General features: G+C 35.8%; 1 protein-coding gene and 2 pseudogenes across 3 annotated transcripts in view; 2 read left to right on the top strand and 1 right to left on the bottom strand.

Annotated features, from left to right (window-relative positions):
* On the top strand, positions 1-292 carry KRTAP23-1 (keratin associated protein 23-1). Its single transcript, XM_082460665.1, is given in 2 exon segments — positions 1-138; positions 141-292. Coding segments are annotated over 2 exon segments (183 nt in total). The 5' UTR covers positions 1-26; the 3' UTR covers positions 212-292.
* Positions 293-1,243: 951 nt separating this feature from the next.
* On the bottom strand, positions 1,244-10,454 carry LOC309660406 (keratin-associated protein 13-1-like; annotated as a pseudogene). Its single transcript has 2 exons — positions 10,419-10,454; positions 1,244-6,385 (listed from the first exon to the last, which is right to left on the bottom strand). The product of its transcript is annotated as a keratin-associated protein 13-1-like (transcript).
* Positions 6,381-17,973, top strand: part of LOC309660405 — an 89,729-nt pseudogene continuing 78,136 nt past the window's right edge. The window contains exon 1 of the transcript in view: positions 6,381-14,168. The product of the transcript in view is annotated as an uncharacterized misc_RNA (transcript). The remainder of the gene's footprint in view (positions 14,169-17,973) is intronic.

Genomic DNA, 17,973 nt, shown 5'->3' with positions numbered 1-17,973 from the left:
TAGAGTAAGTTACATGTCCTGTCAACATGTCCTACTACCGCTGCTCTGGAAACTTCTTCTCCTGCTCCCTTGGGGACCACCTGCGCTACTCAGGCTCCTCCTATGGCTCTTCTTACCCCAGCAACCTGGTCTACAGCACTGACCGCTGCTCTCCCAGCTCCTGCCATCTGGGATCCTCTCTCTACACTGGCTGTCAGGAGACTTGCTGTGATCCCATCAGGTGCCAGACATTCCATGTGGTGTCCAGTCCCTGCCAGATGTCCTGCTACCACCGGAGGACCTCCACGTTCTTCATTCCTTGCCAGACGACTTACTCTGTTCTCTGGGCCTCTGGGCTTTGGCTCCAAGTAACTTTCAATCTTTTGATTGTGGCTTCCCTTCTCTGGGCTTTGGATCCAGTGGTTTCCAATCAGTGGGTTGTGGCCCCAATGCTTTCTCATCCCTAAGTTGTAGATCCAGCTTTTACTTTCTGACCTACCTCTCTTCTAGGAGCTGCCAGTCTCTTTCTTTCCAACCAACTTGTGGACCTGGCTTCTACTAATATTATGCCTGAACACAATACCTACTACATCTAGAAATTTAATGCAATACCTGCTATATCAATATCTATACTATTTATTGACCGTTTGTCCTACATTTAGCTTATAAATTTGACTTCTACTGTTACCTACTATGGATTAGGGATAATTTGAATACCAGTAACTGGAAATGTATTCATTGAAGAAACATGCCAAAAATATTGAAGCACATTTATTTCCTATTTATTTCTCCTAATGTGTCTATTTCAAATTTTACTAGTAGAAAAAAATGTTGTAATTTTAAATAAAAATATAGTATATGACATCCACATATTGGCTTTAACATTATTTGTTTACTTTGTGTCTTCAAAACTACTTCTAAATATCTGGCTGGATATTTCTGTAGCTTGTATTCATCATTTAAAAAATCTTTACTTTGAAATGTAAAATTGTCCAGTGTCCTTTAGGTTTGGAAGAAATTATTTCATCTTTTATGTTTACTCCATCTGTTAATACCTTCATATGATAAAACCTGAAAATACATTTTTAAGACTACAAACAAATAGCTGTGACCTTTGGTTTTGTCGTGGGTTAGAAACTTGAATATTTTTATATAAAATAGTTACAACTTGTAAGGTATATTAAATTGACTACATCATATAATTCTGGAAGGAAAATTAATCATAAATACATTCTAAAATATTTGAGAAATTGAAATGGGGATATTCAGTAAGAACTTAGATTTTAGTGAGTTAGATTTGGTGAGAATTCCAGTTCTCCCAGCTTTACAGGCATATAAGAAATCAAATGAAATTTCTAATTGGTTTATAAATGAAACATCTAACACATTCCAGTACTTATTAACAAGTAAGCCCAACATTTTCCATACAATCCGTTATACAAGTTTGATGGAGTCCCAATTGCTACTATGTTTTTAGTTCTGTTGATAACATTTGTTTGGAAAAAAACAAACAAAAAGAAAATGAAACTCAAAAACAATGCAAATATTCTCTTGTTACAAGATTCAACTAAATATTTAAGCAGCTGATCACTCCTGAATCAGCAGTTATGCTCCAAACTTTTATCCATTATGTCAAGGACAACATTACTGAAAGATACAGATGACCTAGATTCTCACCCACAGGGTAACCATATGTCTTGGTTTTATCCATTTGTCTCAGCATCCAGTCCCATTTGGTAATTGTCTTAGAGTTTTCACTTTTTATTTATAATGAATAATTGAGTTAACATAAGTGATGATCAGTTTAGGAAACCACTTTGCTTTTGCTATGGTTTCATCTAGTGGAGTATGACATACATGTATAGTGTACAGAGTTTTCACTTTAACCAGTGTTAAATCTGAAAGAAGACAAGCCATATCCTATCCTTTCTTTGGTCATCCTGCCTGAACAAAATGGAACTACTCCTTTTATTGCAGAGGGATCATGGAAAACAAATTACACTCAGATACAAGCTCAGACAGCTCACATGTTCAAATCTTGGTGGAGGGTCATTTGTCATTCTAACCTAGCCAGTACTGCTATGGCTCTTTCCACAGCCTGCAAGATGCAATAATACACCCCAAACTACCAGTAGGTGGAGATAGTGGGGAATTTAGAATTACTGATTAGATGTACATAAAACATGGGCCTAAAATTGAGGGCGGCACACAGCATATAAATATTAATCTAAATGCTCTTGCTACAGTGGCTTGGTCACATGTCGTATTGTTTAAATCTACAACTATTCATTTTATTGTTTGGGAACATCTTTCTTCTTTAAACTTTGCAAAAAAAATATCTTTTTAGGAGCAAAGAGCTAAAACTAAAAGTTCATATTTAATTTAAAAATGTGAATACTTAATTTCTATTACTAAAGCAAATTGATGGTGAATATATGACTTGTACAGCAATTCAATAACATTTACTCTCCACCACTGGGGTCAGAAATATTACTTACCACATGAAAAATAAAAGAGACAATTTTGCTGAAGAAACATCAGTATCTATTTCAAAAGATAGAAATTTTAAGACAATTACTTCCAAAGATGATTAATCACTAGCAGTTGCAAAAGCTGTGTTAATAAATCACTCTGTTGCATACATTTCATTTAGGTCACATAACTATTCTAAATCATTTTCACTCATGTTAAATGCTAAGTTTTCTTGTGCAAGTAAAAACAAACAAAAACATCCAACAACAACAACAAAACAAAACAACAAATGAAGCAGTAGCTGATGATATGCTCCTCCATTAGCAAAAGAAAAACTTCATTAAGGATTAATGAAGCCAGTATTATGTCAGTATTGTTAAATGCTTCAAATCAAAAATGAATTAATTCCAATAGTGGTTTGATTTCTTCATGCAGTCCAAAGAATCCATGTAAAGCTATTGAAAGTTCATAATAGTCTATTTGACAACGCTAATATAAAATCATTTAAAAAGTTCAACATCAAAGATAAAATTTTTGGTTGTCTCAGTAACAATAAAAATACAAATTTTGGTGAAGGACAACATCATGGTAAAAACAATAAAGTAAGATTTCTATGGATAAAAAATACAGTTGTAATTGCTGTAAACATATAACCCATAATTGAATCCAAACATGTTGTAATATTCTGCTACTCAGAGTAGAAACTGTAGATTTAAAACATTTTTGTATATACCCAGAGTAGGTTATTTTGGCATGTTTTTCCCTACCTCATCAATCACCTCTTCCACCTCTGTTGTATTATTGTTTTCCTCATGCCTTTGTGTTGTTGATTTTTATGTCATTAGTATGTTATTTTACATAGCAAAACACACACGTAGGGAAATTATTTTTGTCTCTTGCTTGGGCTATACATTTTTCAATGCCTGATTCTCAATCTTTGTTCCACATTCTATGTTACTTTTGCATCCAATTATACTACTTTTCTCTCTGCAGGAACTTTCCTATGATTTTATCCTGATTAACTCCTTGCTCCTTCAATCTGACTCACCAAAATGGGAATGCAGTTTACAGATTAGTGAGATGTCACAGTTTGGTAATTTTACTTTTTTTTTTTTCAGAGAAAATCTTCTAGGAGTGACAGTGTTTGTGTTGGGGGAATTTCGAGGGAAGATAAGAAATGTGCCAAGTTATATAAGAATCATCTTTATCTCTTATTTCTTTTTAATTTTTAACAATAAACCCATTATCTTCAATTTTTTGGTTGCTGGTATTGAAATTTTGTATGTGTGGCTGTGAAAGAGAGGGTTTCATTTTGTTTTGTTTCACTATTCTTGTTCATAGCATTAGTTATTGAGAAAGGGAACATTATAATGTGACATTAATAATGATAATTAATATAGGATTTGTCATAGCACTCAGGATTTCTAGCAATATCTTCCTGAGGGGTAATCAAGTATTTCTCTTGGACTATTATTAAATATTATGGTTAATGCAAATGTTTTCAAGAGAAATTAGCTCATCTTTCTTTAGCTTCCTTCTCCTAAATGCTGCATTTATTTTTATTTTTCTCTTTATTATGAATACTGCTCATGAGGCTAATGAAACTAAATCCAATAGGAGCTGAAGTCTATTCAGAAAAAGCAATCTCTGTAGAGAAATACTCACGGATCTTGGTTAAAAAAGGAGTTTTAAAAAACTTCAGGAAAGAACAAGAAAAGATTAATTCAAGAGATCAGATTCTACTAGATCTTTGATGTATAACCTTGGGCAAGATTCTAATACCTTTTGACTTTTCATTCCTTCATGTCCTTCAAGGTCTATATGACACAATGTCTGTCTTTCTCACAAGGATGTTTGAGCATTAAATGCAAGTGGTGTATCTGGTACCCTTGTATTCTCCGTTATATCCTCATTTTCTCACCTATGATCCCAGGCACAGCTATGGAGAACAATTTCATGCAGGTTTCAACCATCTTTGCACAGTCTCTCCCTTCATGCATAGGCAACTTTTCTTTCACTCTCTACCTGGCCTTCTCAGAGGGCACAGCCAGGAAAACAAAAGGAACACACTATGAATCCTCTGTGCACAGGTAATGAGGTTCCAGGAAAGTAACCAACATCAGGGACAACATTCTAGTAATGGGAGACAGAAGCTGATGCATAAATGCTTCCCCCTGTTGATCAGATCCTGGGGTGGACAATTCCAAAAGTCATTCTATACATTCCTAAAAGGTCCCTGAACGATTGAGTCCCCATTGCCCACCATAAAGTCAACCAAAAAATATGTCCCTTTGTGAAATTTTCGTCTTTAATTCTTTCACCTTCCATGGTCTCCCAAACTAGCTCCCTGGGGTCTCGTGGCAAATACACTGTCTGCACCCAAGGTTTTGACTTCAGCTCTGCTTTCGGGGAGAGAGGGGTTCAGGCTAAGACTAATGGATACAAATGTTTGTTCAGCATTGCTCAGGTGTGTTGGTCTTAGTTGATGCAGTTTGAACCTTGGAGAAGCATCAGGAGGTTTTCCCACACCACCTTAACCCAGTTACTCCCCACTTAAGGTCATTGTGAATCTCTTTACATATGTTGATAGGGACGGCTCAGGAATGGCTCATGCTCAGGGACCAGGCTCAGGGAAGGATCATGGCACTTCTTATGCCATCCAACAGGGAGCAAAACATCTATCTTAGCAGTTGTTTAAGGTTCATCTTTTCTCTTAGCTGAAAACCCACACTCAGATACTAGACTTTCAGGTATGTTTTTGGTCTATGTGTAACCTTATCTTAAAAATTATATTGTATTCTTGTTGCCTGCATTTCTAGTTATGTGCCAATCTCTCTGTTTTCCTTTATCAGCAGAAATCCATGCCTCCATTCTCAGACAAGTGTCACTGATATTGAGACATACAAAATATGGACCTCCAGGAAATAAATACCCCCAGTAGGGAACATATGCACTGACAAAAGAAATTTGCTCAAATCTATCAAAATGTGTGTTCCCAAACCCAGTTTCAGAGTCATATTGATCTTTATTTAAAATTCCCAAATCCTAAATAAACTATAGGCAAATAATAATAAGATGAACAATATATTTCGGTGCTAGATGACAACATAAATTTATCAGATTAAGATTTTCATTTTCAGTTGCTCTTCCATGAAAATCCAATAGCATATTTTCTATCAATAGCACAGATATTAGGACTTCATATTGGGTTATTCATTAAATACAGAGTCTCTCAAAAGTTGATGATACAAGAAACTGATGATTTAAGAATAAAAGAACAATGGTAAATGGTGAGAATGAAAATGATGGCTGTATTGAGCAGAGACTTTGATCTCAGTACTTGAAAGGATCTAGACTCTCAACAAGTTGAACGATAGAAACCGAATCCACATGTTGGTCTGTAACACGATGATTAGCAGCTACTGGAGGCAAAGTAGGTTGGACGGCAGAATCTGGATCCACAGCCCAGGGAAGAGAAGCCACAGACTCCATAACCCCGGGGGTTTGAGGCCACGGAATCCACAGCCCAGTGAGTAGCAGCTTCTGGATCCAGAGCTCAGGGAATTGCAGCTGCTGGACCTAAAGCCCAGACACCCAGCGTAAGTTGTCCAGCGGGACTGCAGAGACTGGAGGTCCTGGGGTGGTAGCAGGATGTCTGGCAGGGACTGGAAGCCACAAGGAACGTCTAGCACCTGGTGGGCTCATAACAGGTCTCCTAACTGTAGAGAGAGGAGCCCAGCTGGCAGGTGCTGGGAGAGCAGAGGTCAGTGCTGTAGACCAGGTTGCTGGGGTAGAAGGAGTCTGGGTAGCACAAGTGGCCCCCAAGGGAGAAGGAGGAGACGTTTCCAGAGTGGCAATTATAGGATATGTTGACAGGAGATGTGAGTTCAGCTGAGTTACTGTGAGAAGATTCTGCTTGAATGTCACTCCTGCACTATGGCATTTATATACTTTCAGCAATGGGTGTGGCACCTATGGGGTCATGGTCCCCACATTAGATTTCCTCTTTTGCATATGTGTAATTCAATAGACTTCTCTGTAATTGCAGTTGCATTCAAATAGTTTTCCGCATTTGTTTTTATGGGCGCTGTAATTTTGTTGTTATAGCCAAAACCAATGGACTACTGCTGTGTCAGAAATGTTGACTGTTTTACATTAATGCACATCCCATGATGGCCAGGAAAGCAACAAGACCAGGAAAGTTTTTCCTCTGGTTTATGCTAATCTGATTCCTGTGTATCCACATCTGGTTTTGCTGGTAGATGCTTTCCTCCTAAGAGTGGGGAATGAGACAAAATCAATTTTCTTCTGGTACAATGGATCAGAGGCACAGTTTCTAGCTGGATGGAATCCTTCCTGGAATGATCCACCTTGTCAACATTCATTCCCATTCTCCAAAATCACTTGGTGGCAATCTGTTATGGCAACAATAGAAAACTAATACACCAAGTATCACAGTTACAGTGTGTCTCTAATTCAATGAAGAGAGACAAAAAATAGTTAAAACAAAGAGACTGAGAGAGAAATGGCTAGAAGCTGAAAGACACTTTGCTGTGTATGTAAAGATAAGATGACAAAAAAAAAAAAGGCTCAGTTGAAATAGTACCAGGGAAGATCAATCTGGGCCCATCTCTATTCAGCCAGGAGGGAAACACGAGTCTGATGAGGGGAGGAAACAAATGAAAGTGAAGCAGAGAAGGCTCAAGAAAATTGTTTTTTCTATTGCACTCAAATTACTGTCTGTTTCCTAATGTCTTCTTAATTAAAATTTTCAAAATTAGTATATTTTATGAATTTTGACATGTCCCTTTTATCATCTACATTTATAAATACCTAGGACTTCTATTGTCTTGGAATGTCTCTAGTTTTTCTCTGCACAGGCTTTGAATGACTTACTGGCACTTGCAGAGCTGCAGTTTGAAGGTTTTTTTCTTTCCAGTTCTCTTTTCCTCTGCAGAACGTATGAATCTCTCTCTCTCTTCTCTCTTTTTGTCCCCACAGTGGCATTTTTCTTTCCTCCTTTTTCTGTGCTTAACTTAGACTTTCTCTTCTGTTTTTTCATATACATATATATGTGTATATATATTTATAGCCTCTCCTTAACTATAGATTCTAAGTTTAAAAACAAAGTTTGCTAGATTTTTCATATTCTGAGAGTATAAACAGATACTTTCTAGCTCATTCACAAAATATTCAATGTTAGAATAAAACCAGTTAAATTATATTCCAGACTCGAGGAAATATAGTGTTATGGTTGATGGCAATATTTTCTTATTTTATTTTCTAATAAAACTGTTATAAACTTACAAAAAATAATAATGTTAAAAATATTGAATTTTATCAATAAAATCTATGGCAACTTTAAAAGTAACATAACGTAGACCTTCCAGAAGGAAGAGGACTGAGGAAAGAAGTAAATACACCCAATTCAAATAGTTACTTGGTGAGTCCTTTATTTTCTGTTCTTCAAGACCAGAATTCATTTCTCCTTGTTTTGTGCCTCAGCAAGTAGGTAAAATGTCTAATTGATACAATACTGTGGACACTATTCCTTCCCCATTTTTTCTGTTTTCAAACGCAACTCTAAAATTATTCTGATATTGGCCAAAGGATACAAGATTCTAATTATGCAGGGTGAATAAGTTCTGCAGATCTGATGTACAGCCTGGTAACTATAGTTAATGATATCACTAATACTATTTTGTATACTTGATATTTCCTAAGTGAGATGATCTTAAGCGGTCTCACCACACATACACACACAAATTGTAACCACGTGAAGTGATGGATATGTTAGTTTGATTTCAGTAATCATTTCACAATATATATCTATAGCAAAACACCACATTGTACACTATATATATCAACTGCTATTTGTCATTTATACTTCAATAAAGCTGGACAAAATTTTTAAAATGTTTAAATATAAAATACCTGAGTTAAAAGGGGAGCATAAATTTATCTGGCAAAACTGGGAAACTGAGTGAATTTGTCTTCAGTTACTCCAGTTTCCTTGTTCAAGGACTATTCCCTGACAAGAGGTATTCTTCTCTTCCTTTTGCTCTAAATTGCTAAATTTTCATCTACTTTAAATTAATATAAATTCAAGAAGAATTTGTAAACTCCCTAAACGTGGACTAAATTAAGCCCAGAGATTATATTGTTTGTTCTATGTAACATAAACCTCCACCATTATTTTTGTTCTTTTTTTTTAAACTGAGTTATTTATAACAAAAATTGAGATATATATTTCATGTAAAATTTATCCCTTTGAGCTGTGCATCCAGTGACTTCTGAATTTTTAATTGCAGAGTCTAAACCCTTATGTTATGAACAAAATAGTTTTGATATGTGAGGTGTGTTTCCAGCAGAATCTCATCCATAGATGAAGGTTACAATGGTCGGCACCCACCTACTGCTCTTCTCCAAATTACCAGTCAACTGGTCACTAACCTGCTGGGGATCTTTCTTTTATTAATCATCTAAGTTTGAAACAATAAACAAAAGCCAATACTTCTTATATAAAGATCCCCTTTAATCACTATCTAGTATTACCTATTAGCCACAAAATATGTTCTTTATTATTATCCAACATAGATTAGAAGACTTTTGAATTCTGTGTTCTTAAAAATATATTCATTGGACAAAGATATCATGGCTGCCTTTCTTAAATGTGCCACATACAATACTAAAGCACATTTCCCTTTGTAATATATTCTTGGTATTTTTCCCTAGGAATTTAAAATTACAATTTATTTATTTTTATTGAAGTGTGGTTGATTTACAATACTGCATTAGTTTCAGGTGTACAGCACAGATTCACTTATAATGTACATATTATATATATATTCTTTTTCAGATTTTTTCTCTTATAAGTTATAAAATATTGAGTATAGTTCCTTGTGCTATAATTACAATTTTACAAGGTGGAGAAACATCGAAGATTTTTCAGTAAATGTATTAATGAGGCATCCAAGTATTTTTCTATAAATTATCTAGAAACAAAGCTTGAGAACATGGATTCAAGGGCAAGTTTTATACTTGGGAGGTGATCACAGTAAACACCTGCAGGGGGTGGGAAGATTGACAGGGAATGGAAGGAAGGCAGTTCAGGGTGCATTACTAAGCCAGGTGCCACTTTAGACAGCTGGAGCTCAGTTCTAGTGGAGGATTCTCTGTGCAGGGGCTCAGCATGCCCTGGGAAGTGAAAAAGTCCTTAGGCAGAGCTTTACAGATGCCCCGAAGAATCAGCCTTCAGATTGTACAGATGATTACCCAGGAGACGTAGGCAGGGTGTGGACAGCTTCCGTTGGGAGTGGGGTGTCACTTAGAAAAGCAAAGATGCAATAAATATGGAACAGAACAAAATAAGGTCTGGAAGGTTAAAACGGGATGAGACAATCAGAAAGGTATGAAGGCACGCGGGGAGTGTAGGCCATATTGTAACAGTGTAAGGCACGGGAAGTGGTATGGGGGTGGGAGACAGGGTTAGAAAGAAAGGTTGATACTCACAACAGCAGCATTTAAATTCCATGACTTCTGGTGTCATCTATTACTACATAAACTGCTGTAACAGACTTTTAAATGGTCACCTTCACTGTAGCTACTCTCTTATTTGAAATGTTCTTATGTATTCTAAACATAAATAAACCTTTCAAAATTACATAAAATTAGCAAGCTAACATTGTTTAAAACATTGAACAATTCCTCTCAATGAGAATAGAAAAGCTGGAGAAATTAAAAAAAAAAAAAAATCTGTGTTTGAAAACTTCAGAGACATATCAAAATGTTCCAGAGTCACAGAGCCACTATATGGGTCAGAACTGAAATCAAAAGAAATGAGCCTATATCTGGAGTTGCTATTCCCTTCAAATTATATGTTGATTTTGAAAGTAGTGGCTAAGAGGTTGAGAGAATTTTCATAAACTAACAGGGCTAGAGAAATAAAATTCGAATTTTGGGCTTACCAAAGACTTGGGACCATGGAAGATATCCCAGACCATGGAGAACCAGTTCCTAGAAGTAAAACTGAGTTGCTAATAGACAGCTTCCTATAAGAACTGAAGCCCAGGTTTGAATTATCTCAATCCCTCTTTGGATTAAAATAATCTAGAATTCTGACATCTTTATCTTAGCAGCCTTCCAAAAACATAAGCAAATCTTTCTGGAGGGAGGTAAAGTCACCCAGGTTTTTAAAATATATATGAAATATCTCTTACTCTAAAAATATAGCAGGAATATGAGAAAATAAGACTGGAACAAAACAGAACAGCAGAAAACAGAATCTGAAATACACAATCCATATAATGGACATGTCAAAATCAGACATTAAAATACCTATGTAAATAATTTAACAATAGCAAATAGGAAAATACTATTATTAAGGAATAGTTATGTTTAAAGAATTAAAAATAAGATTGAAGATTTTGGCAGAAATCTGAAAACTAAACAACAGAAACTAATTGAAATTTTTTTTTAGAAATTTACAAAATAATAACTGATTTGGAAAACCTAATTTATATGTTTTATCAGGGGATTAAACACTGCTGAATAGACAATTAGTGAACTAGAAGATGGAATAGAAAGAAATTCCCAAACTAAAGCATAAAAAGACAAAAAGATTGAAAATAGAGAAAAGACTGTAAGAGGCATATATAACATAGTTTAATAGTGTATTTTGCTTATAATTAGAATCTCAGGGTAAAAAGGAAATAAGAATGGGACAGAAACAATATTTGAAGAGACTATAGTTGACAATTTATCAAAATTGATGAAAGGCATCATCTCACATGTGAAATAGTAATGAGGAAAATAAGAAGAGCTGCCTTAAGGTTGAGATGGCTGAAAGATGGGTTTTAGCAAACGTTACCCAGAGATAGCCTGCAACAAATGCTCCAAAACTAAACTTCCAAATTGTTTTCTTTAATTATTAAATAACTGAAATAATTTTGTTTGTTAACCCGGGTTGGCATGTAGAAGACAGAATGTCCAGTCTGAAAGTTTTACTACCCACCAACCAATTAGTTTAATTCCAAAAATGTGTAAATGAGATTCAACATCCTCAGATTTCCTGCATTTTTCCCTCACCAGAGTCTCCCCTTTGTATTTTAAATCTTATCTTGCCTTTGCTTCTTTAAGACAAAATTTAATGACTGTCTCCCTTACATTTAAGGTAAGCATTTAGAATGTTTAACATGCAAAACAGAGAAGTGCATCTGGGAATTCTTTGACACACAGATTAAGGAACCATCACAAATTTCAAACACAATAAATACAAAGAAAAAGATGGCTCAAGCTGTCACACCAAAAAGAATGACAATCTACAAAGAGAAATATACAAATCCACAATCACAACTAAACATTTAACACTCTTCTTTCACTTCTGATAGAAACAGATGACAGACAAACAAACAATAAGGGCATAGAAAATATTAATGACATGATTAGCAAATATGGCCTAAGTAACATGCATAAAACATTGCAGTCAAAACTTCAGAATATCAGTTATGTTCAAGTGCCCACAAAGCATTTACCAAAATAGATCATATACTGATCATAGTGGTATAAGCTAAGAAGCAATAGCAACTAGAACAACAGAATTAACTAGTAAATCCTCATATATTTGGAAATTAAGCATTATGCTTGTAAACAATCCATCCTCAAAGAAGAAAGCACAATAAAATATAAAATATGAAAATTAAACTGTGTTTAGTAGGAAAGTTATAGCCTTAAATGCATACATTTTAGAAGAATGGCTGAAAATCACTTAATCCATATCCACACTAAGGAGTGGAAATTGGAAAGTACATTAATCCCAGATTAAGCAAAAGAGTGAAATAACAAAAGGGCAGAATATATTGTTAAAAAAATAAGGAAATGGAAAATCAGTAACACCAGATAGATTCTTGGCAACGAATCTGTAAGACCTGGAATAGACATAGTTGGGCTGGCAAAAGTCACTCCATAACTTACTGTGTTAGTACAGGTCATTCATGAAGCAGACACCAAGATGGAATTAAAGGTACAAGGATTTTATTGTGAAATGTCTGTAGGAGAAAAGAGTTGGGGGAGGGAGTGAAGAAGGCTAGGAGACGTCAGACTTCCATGTGAGTCTGACCAGAGTGAAGAAGAGAGGGAAGGACATGCCCCAGGTAGTCACAGATTAAAGATAGTTCCTCAAGGCCACTGGAGAATCCTCAGTTGTTGGCCATCAGAGGATTCCATGTGTCTCTGCTATACTCAGTCATTGCCTGGGAGCAACCCCATGGAAAGGAAGACTTCCATGCCAATGAAGTGTTAGATTTCAGACCATAGCATGGGGGGGCCCTTGGTCAATCAAGCCTCCTGCAGATGAAGATCTGAGAAGTAAATTCTCAGGGCTGCTACACATACAGATGAGAATCTGTTAAGACTACAGGCCTCATATCAGATACACTGAATCTAAAACTCAATTTTTCCTTCCCTCATCTCAATATTTCTTAGCTCTTTGATTCTCTTCATAAGGGTCCAAACTGGCCTGCACTTGTGACTCTGTCTTGGTTCTGTCCCTCACTGTCACTATGTCTCCAAATAATTGTCCAGGTTTCTCTCTGGTTGTAGCCATCAGTGATATTCAGTTTGTCCTGGCTGATATTTTTTCCTCTCCATTGTATCTGAGACACATGTGTAATAGAATGTAATAGATGGGCAATAATTTTGGAGAACGAGAAAACATAGGGACAAGTAAGGTCAGTATTTAGTAGATTCCTCATTCAAGCCAAAGTTGCACCTCTGATCCATTGACAAAGAAGAGAAATAATTTTATCTTATTTAACCACCATTTGAGAAAAGTGTTTTCTCATCATTGCCAGACACAAAACACCCAAGGATTATGACAAGAGGAAAAGGAAAATGATGCTTATCTCACCATTTCCTGACTATGATGGGATAAGCATTAGTGTGAAACAGTCATAGCATTTCTGACATAGGTGTAGCTCATTGGCCTTGGCTATAGCACCAAAATTATAGCACCCATAAATACAATATGGGGAAAACGATTCCAACTGCAATTACAGAGAAGATTACTGAGTTACACACATGTAAACGAGGGAGCACAAATATGTAAAAAATGACCCTGTAGGTTACCACATCTACTGCTGAGAGTATATATATACACCCTTGTCCAGAAGGTTAAATTCAAACTCAGAATCTTCTCCCTGTAACTCAACTGAACTCATACCTCCTGTCAACATGTTCTACAACGGCTGCCCTGGAATCTTCTCCTCCTGCTCCTTTGGAGGCTATCTATCTATGCTACCCAGGCTCCTTCCAGCCCAGCAACCTGGTCTACAGCACTGACCTCTGCTCTCCTAGCACCTGCCTGCTGGGCTCCTCTCTATTACGTGGCTGTCAGGAGACCTGCTATGAACCCATCAGGTGCCAGACATCTCGTGTGGTGTCCTTTCCCTGCCAGACATCCCGCTACGGCCCAAGGACCTCCAGGCTCTGCAGTCCCTGCTGGACAACTTATGCTGGGAGTCTGGGCTTTAAGTCCAGCAGTTGCCTCTCCCTGAGCTCTAGATACAGAAGCTGCTACTCAATGGGCTCTGGATCCCATGGCTTCAGACCTCTGGGTTATGGAGTCTGTGGCTTCCCTTTCCTGGGCTGTGGATCCAGATTCTGGCCCCCAATCAAATTTCCTTCCAGGAGTTTCCGTTCATCTTGCTACTGGTCAATCTGTAGATCTGGCTTCTACTGATTAATTTGTAGAAGAGCCAAATCCATTAAGAAATTTAGATTCTGTACTGTGATTATCTATTATCTTAATTTCCTCCATTGAAAAGTATTCTGATATTCCCCGATCACCCACAACTCTTTACCTCTCCAGCCCTCGAACACTGGGTGATAGATTAACTCTGTCAACCTACAAAATTAATGAGAAATTCAAATTGAATTGTTGATAGAATTTATGGTTTTGTTCTTCTCCCAAAGATAGATAGAAAGTCAAATAATTTGATTTTAATAAACTCTTTATTCTGCTATCCAAATATGTTGTGAATATTGTTATTTACTAGTAATGTGTCAGCTAGGATTTGTATTGTCATTGCTTCTGTTAATGGGCTTTGGTAAGCTCAGATTTGGGGGACTATGAACTAATTTTGATTAGGCTTAGATATTTTTCTTTTTTTAAGCAAGAGTTTTCCCTGGATGCCCAGAGTTTCTTGGTACAGACTTTCTCTAAAAGAAAATCCAAGAGATTTGAATATCTTTATTCACACGATAAACATGGACCATGCATCTCTAAAGATATTATGTATGAGAGTGGTTTTAAGAGTGTAGGAATAAAATTTAGACTTCTATGATGAGGCATGTGCATAAAGGGTATTAAAATGGAAAACTAGTGTGTGGGTGTACATTTTTAGACTAGGAGCACCTCTGAGCTTTAGATTATCACAGTGGTGGAAATTTTCTCATTTTTTTAATTGACTAAATCCTTGTATCCCAGTTACTGTTTTCAGTCTGCTCTAATTATCACCATTTGTATAAGAAGGCAGACAACAAACTTACATGGGAAGGAACTAGGCTCAGCAGGTATGTGGTTGCACCTGGGTTCTTAGCCAACATAGAAACTAAATCTAACTGAAAAGAAGAAAGCTTTAATATTATCAAAAATGAATGTTTCAATTGTATATTGAAATAAGATTGGATGTTCTTTATTTTATGCCATTCTTCTGACATCCAAGTGTTACACAAAGTAACATACTGACATAATATAATAAAAACTGGAAACTTAATATCCATATAAAACAAGTAATGTTCAAATATTTTTCCTATCTTTATTTTATAAGATTCTCAAACATCCCTGAAATTAGAATATGGGTTGCAGGGTATGAGAGGCTTAGCAAAAACCTAGTCTTATAAGTATTTCTCAGTCTTCTCATCACGTTCTCTTTACTTTTTCCTTTACTACCAACGTGATAAAATATAAAACATAAGGGAGTTAAATAGAATTTTACAAGATTACACAGCAAGTTATAGTAGAGTGATGAAGTAGAATGGATTTATTCCATCAAACTGTACCATCCTCTCTTTTCTCTTCCCTCATATGCTCCTTCTCTTCCTCATCTTCTTATCCCTCTTCCTTCTCCTCCCCCATGTTTAGGAAATAGTTATGGTGACTGTATAGTTAGAAGGAAAAAAATAAAGGAATAATGAAAAAAATTGGGAAAAAATTCATCAGCCACTGCATTATAAAAATTTAAATGATAAACAGTAAACTCCTCTGTAAACTGTCCTGCTTATGAATCTTAATGATTCAAGTTCATCTCATGTGCATAATCTCCAACCAAAGAAATAATCAAATTTTAAACTTCAAAACATAAGCAACTGCAGAACACTCATGCGGAACAACTGAAGTTTTTGGCCAAGATGATGCCTCATCTATTAATGTCTCTCAATTTGAGATGCAGGAGTGGAAAGTTTTCTGACTTTAGGAATATACTAATATCTTAGTTTTTAAATTATTGCTATAACAAATTATATCAAATAAGCCATATATATATATATATATATATATATATATATATACACACACACACACATACATATACACATAATAGCTTAAACAACAATTTATTAATTTGTCTGTAGGACAAAATTCAGGCAGTCTCACTGGACTAATATCATGGTGCTGGAAGGACTACATTTCTTTCCAGAGGATCTAGGGGAAAACCTATTTACTTTTCTTTTTTTTCTGTTTTCTAGAGGCCATCCGAATTCCTTAGCCAATGTCCCACTTCCTCCATCTTCAAAGCCATCAATGGTGGGTCAAATCCTTCTTACAATGTATGACTCTGACCTACTCTTCTGCCTCTCTCTTCCATTTTTAAGGATGCTTATAATCATGTTGGGTCCACCGGGCAATCTCTATTTTAACATCAACTGGTTAGCAACTTTAATTACATCTGCTACTTTCATTACCTTTGCCACATAACGTAACATATTCAAAAGGTATATAAATAACTTTAAGAGGCCATTATCCTCCCTACCAAAACTAGTAAACAAGCAAATTTATAAAAACAACTCAAAGATTTATTAAGTGTAACTAGCAGTATAATGAAGTGATCACAAACACTAAAATTCAATGGTGGAGACAATGAATTTATAATACTACAATTATGTCTGAAATTAAATATAATATCCCATTTCAGGTAGATAGTCAAAATAAGAAAACTGTATTATTTTTACAACAAGAAACACAACTCCTGAACTGATGTCTTGCCTCTACCACTCAGAAAACTGCATCTTCCTCTGTCCCAAGTCTCTGGCACATTATAAATTACCCAGAGTAAAGATTTTATTCTTTCTCTATTTCATCAATTAATTATAGTATAGTGAATAATATAGTGGTCATCCAGATTTCATTAACTTAATCCCACTCTGCACAACGAAGAGGACACCACCTGGCACTTATCTGGCTTCTAGCTTCCGAATTCCTCCTGCTGCATGCTTCCACAGATGCATAACATCATAGACTGTGAACCCAGGGGTTTGAGTCCCAGGCTGCTGCCCCCACAACTAACTTTCCAGAAGCTGCTGATTATCTGTCTATCAACTTGCTTCCAGTTCTGATTTCCAAGAATAAATATACTCAGTTTCCCAGGAAACTCTCTCATGAATCATTTCTAGGCACTTGATATAACAATTTCTATTTATCAATGTTTATCTCATTAGTAATTACAGAGAACAGCTTTATCCTTCCCAACTCCCTGTACCCATGTTTGTTTGTTTGTTTGTTTTTAATTAGTCACACCTCAGAACACATTGTCAAATATTTTGCCAGTATTACTATTTTCACAATATTTTCATTAAACCTCTACCATGAGCCAAAATCTCTGCTATGGAAATATATTGTTGAATATATCTTTTAAAATAAAATTGTTTTGTGTATTACTCCATAATGAAAAATAGAGTAAAAAAATGTGTGCTCTTTGTTCTAACAGGACTGAAAGTCTAACAGAGAAAGCAAATATAAAATAATGAGCTGTGAATGAGTCCTTGATGCTACAATAACATACATCAAGGGAACCTCATCTAGTCTTAGAAGTCAAGAAAAGATTCCCAGAGGAACTGCATTTGAAACAGGTCTAAGGAATAAGTAGGGCATAGGTAGGTGGGGCTTGCAGAAGTGTTTTTAGGACCAAAGTCTTGAGATGTGCATTATAAAACTGAAAGCCATTTTGTCTGGTCATTGAGAGGAAAGGAAAGAATGACTTGAAATTAGACCAGAAAGATTTTGGGGCCATTTTCTCCAGGTCTTTAGTATTAATTCAGCATTGCACTTTCTTCTAAAAGCAACAAGAGCTGTTGAATGGTTTTAAGCAGAGGTATAAGATTGTTGCACAACACATTTTTCCTTTTTTTTTTTTAGTCCTTTAAATGTATCCAGTGATTTTAATACCATTTGTGGAAAATACATTTTTCTGCATTTGAATTGATTTGGCATCTTCGTAAAAAGAAATCGACAGTATACTTGTGAATCTA

Source organism: Balaenoptera physalus (assembly GCF_965194825.1).
Source record: "Balaenoptera physalus genome assembly, chromosome: 4".
Taxonomy (NCBI): domain Eukaryota; kingdom Metazoa; phylum Chordata; class Mammalia; order Artiodactyla; family Balaenopteridae; genus Balaenoptera; species Balaenoptera physalus.
Note: the sequence above shows the minus strand (reverse complement) of the source record. Positions and strands in the feature narration are given on the sequence as shown.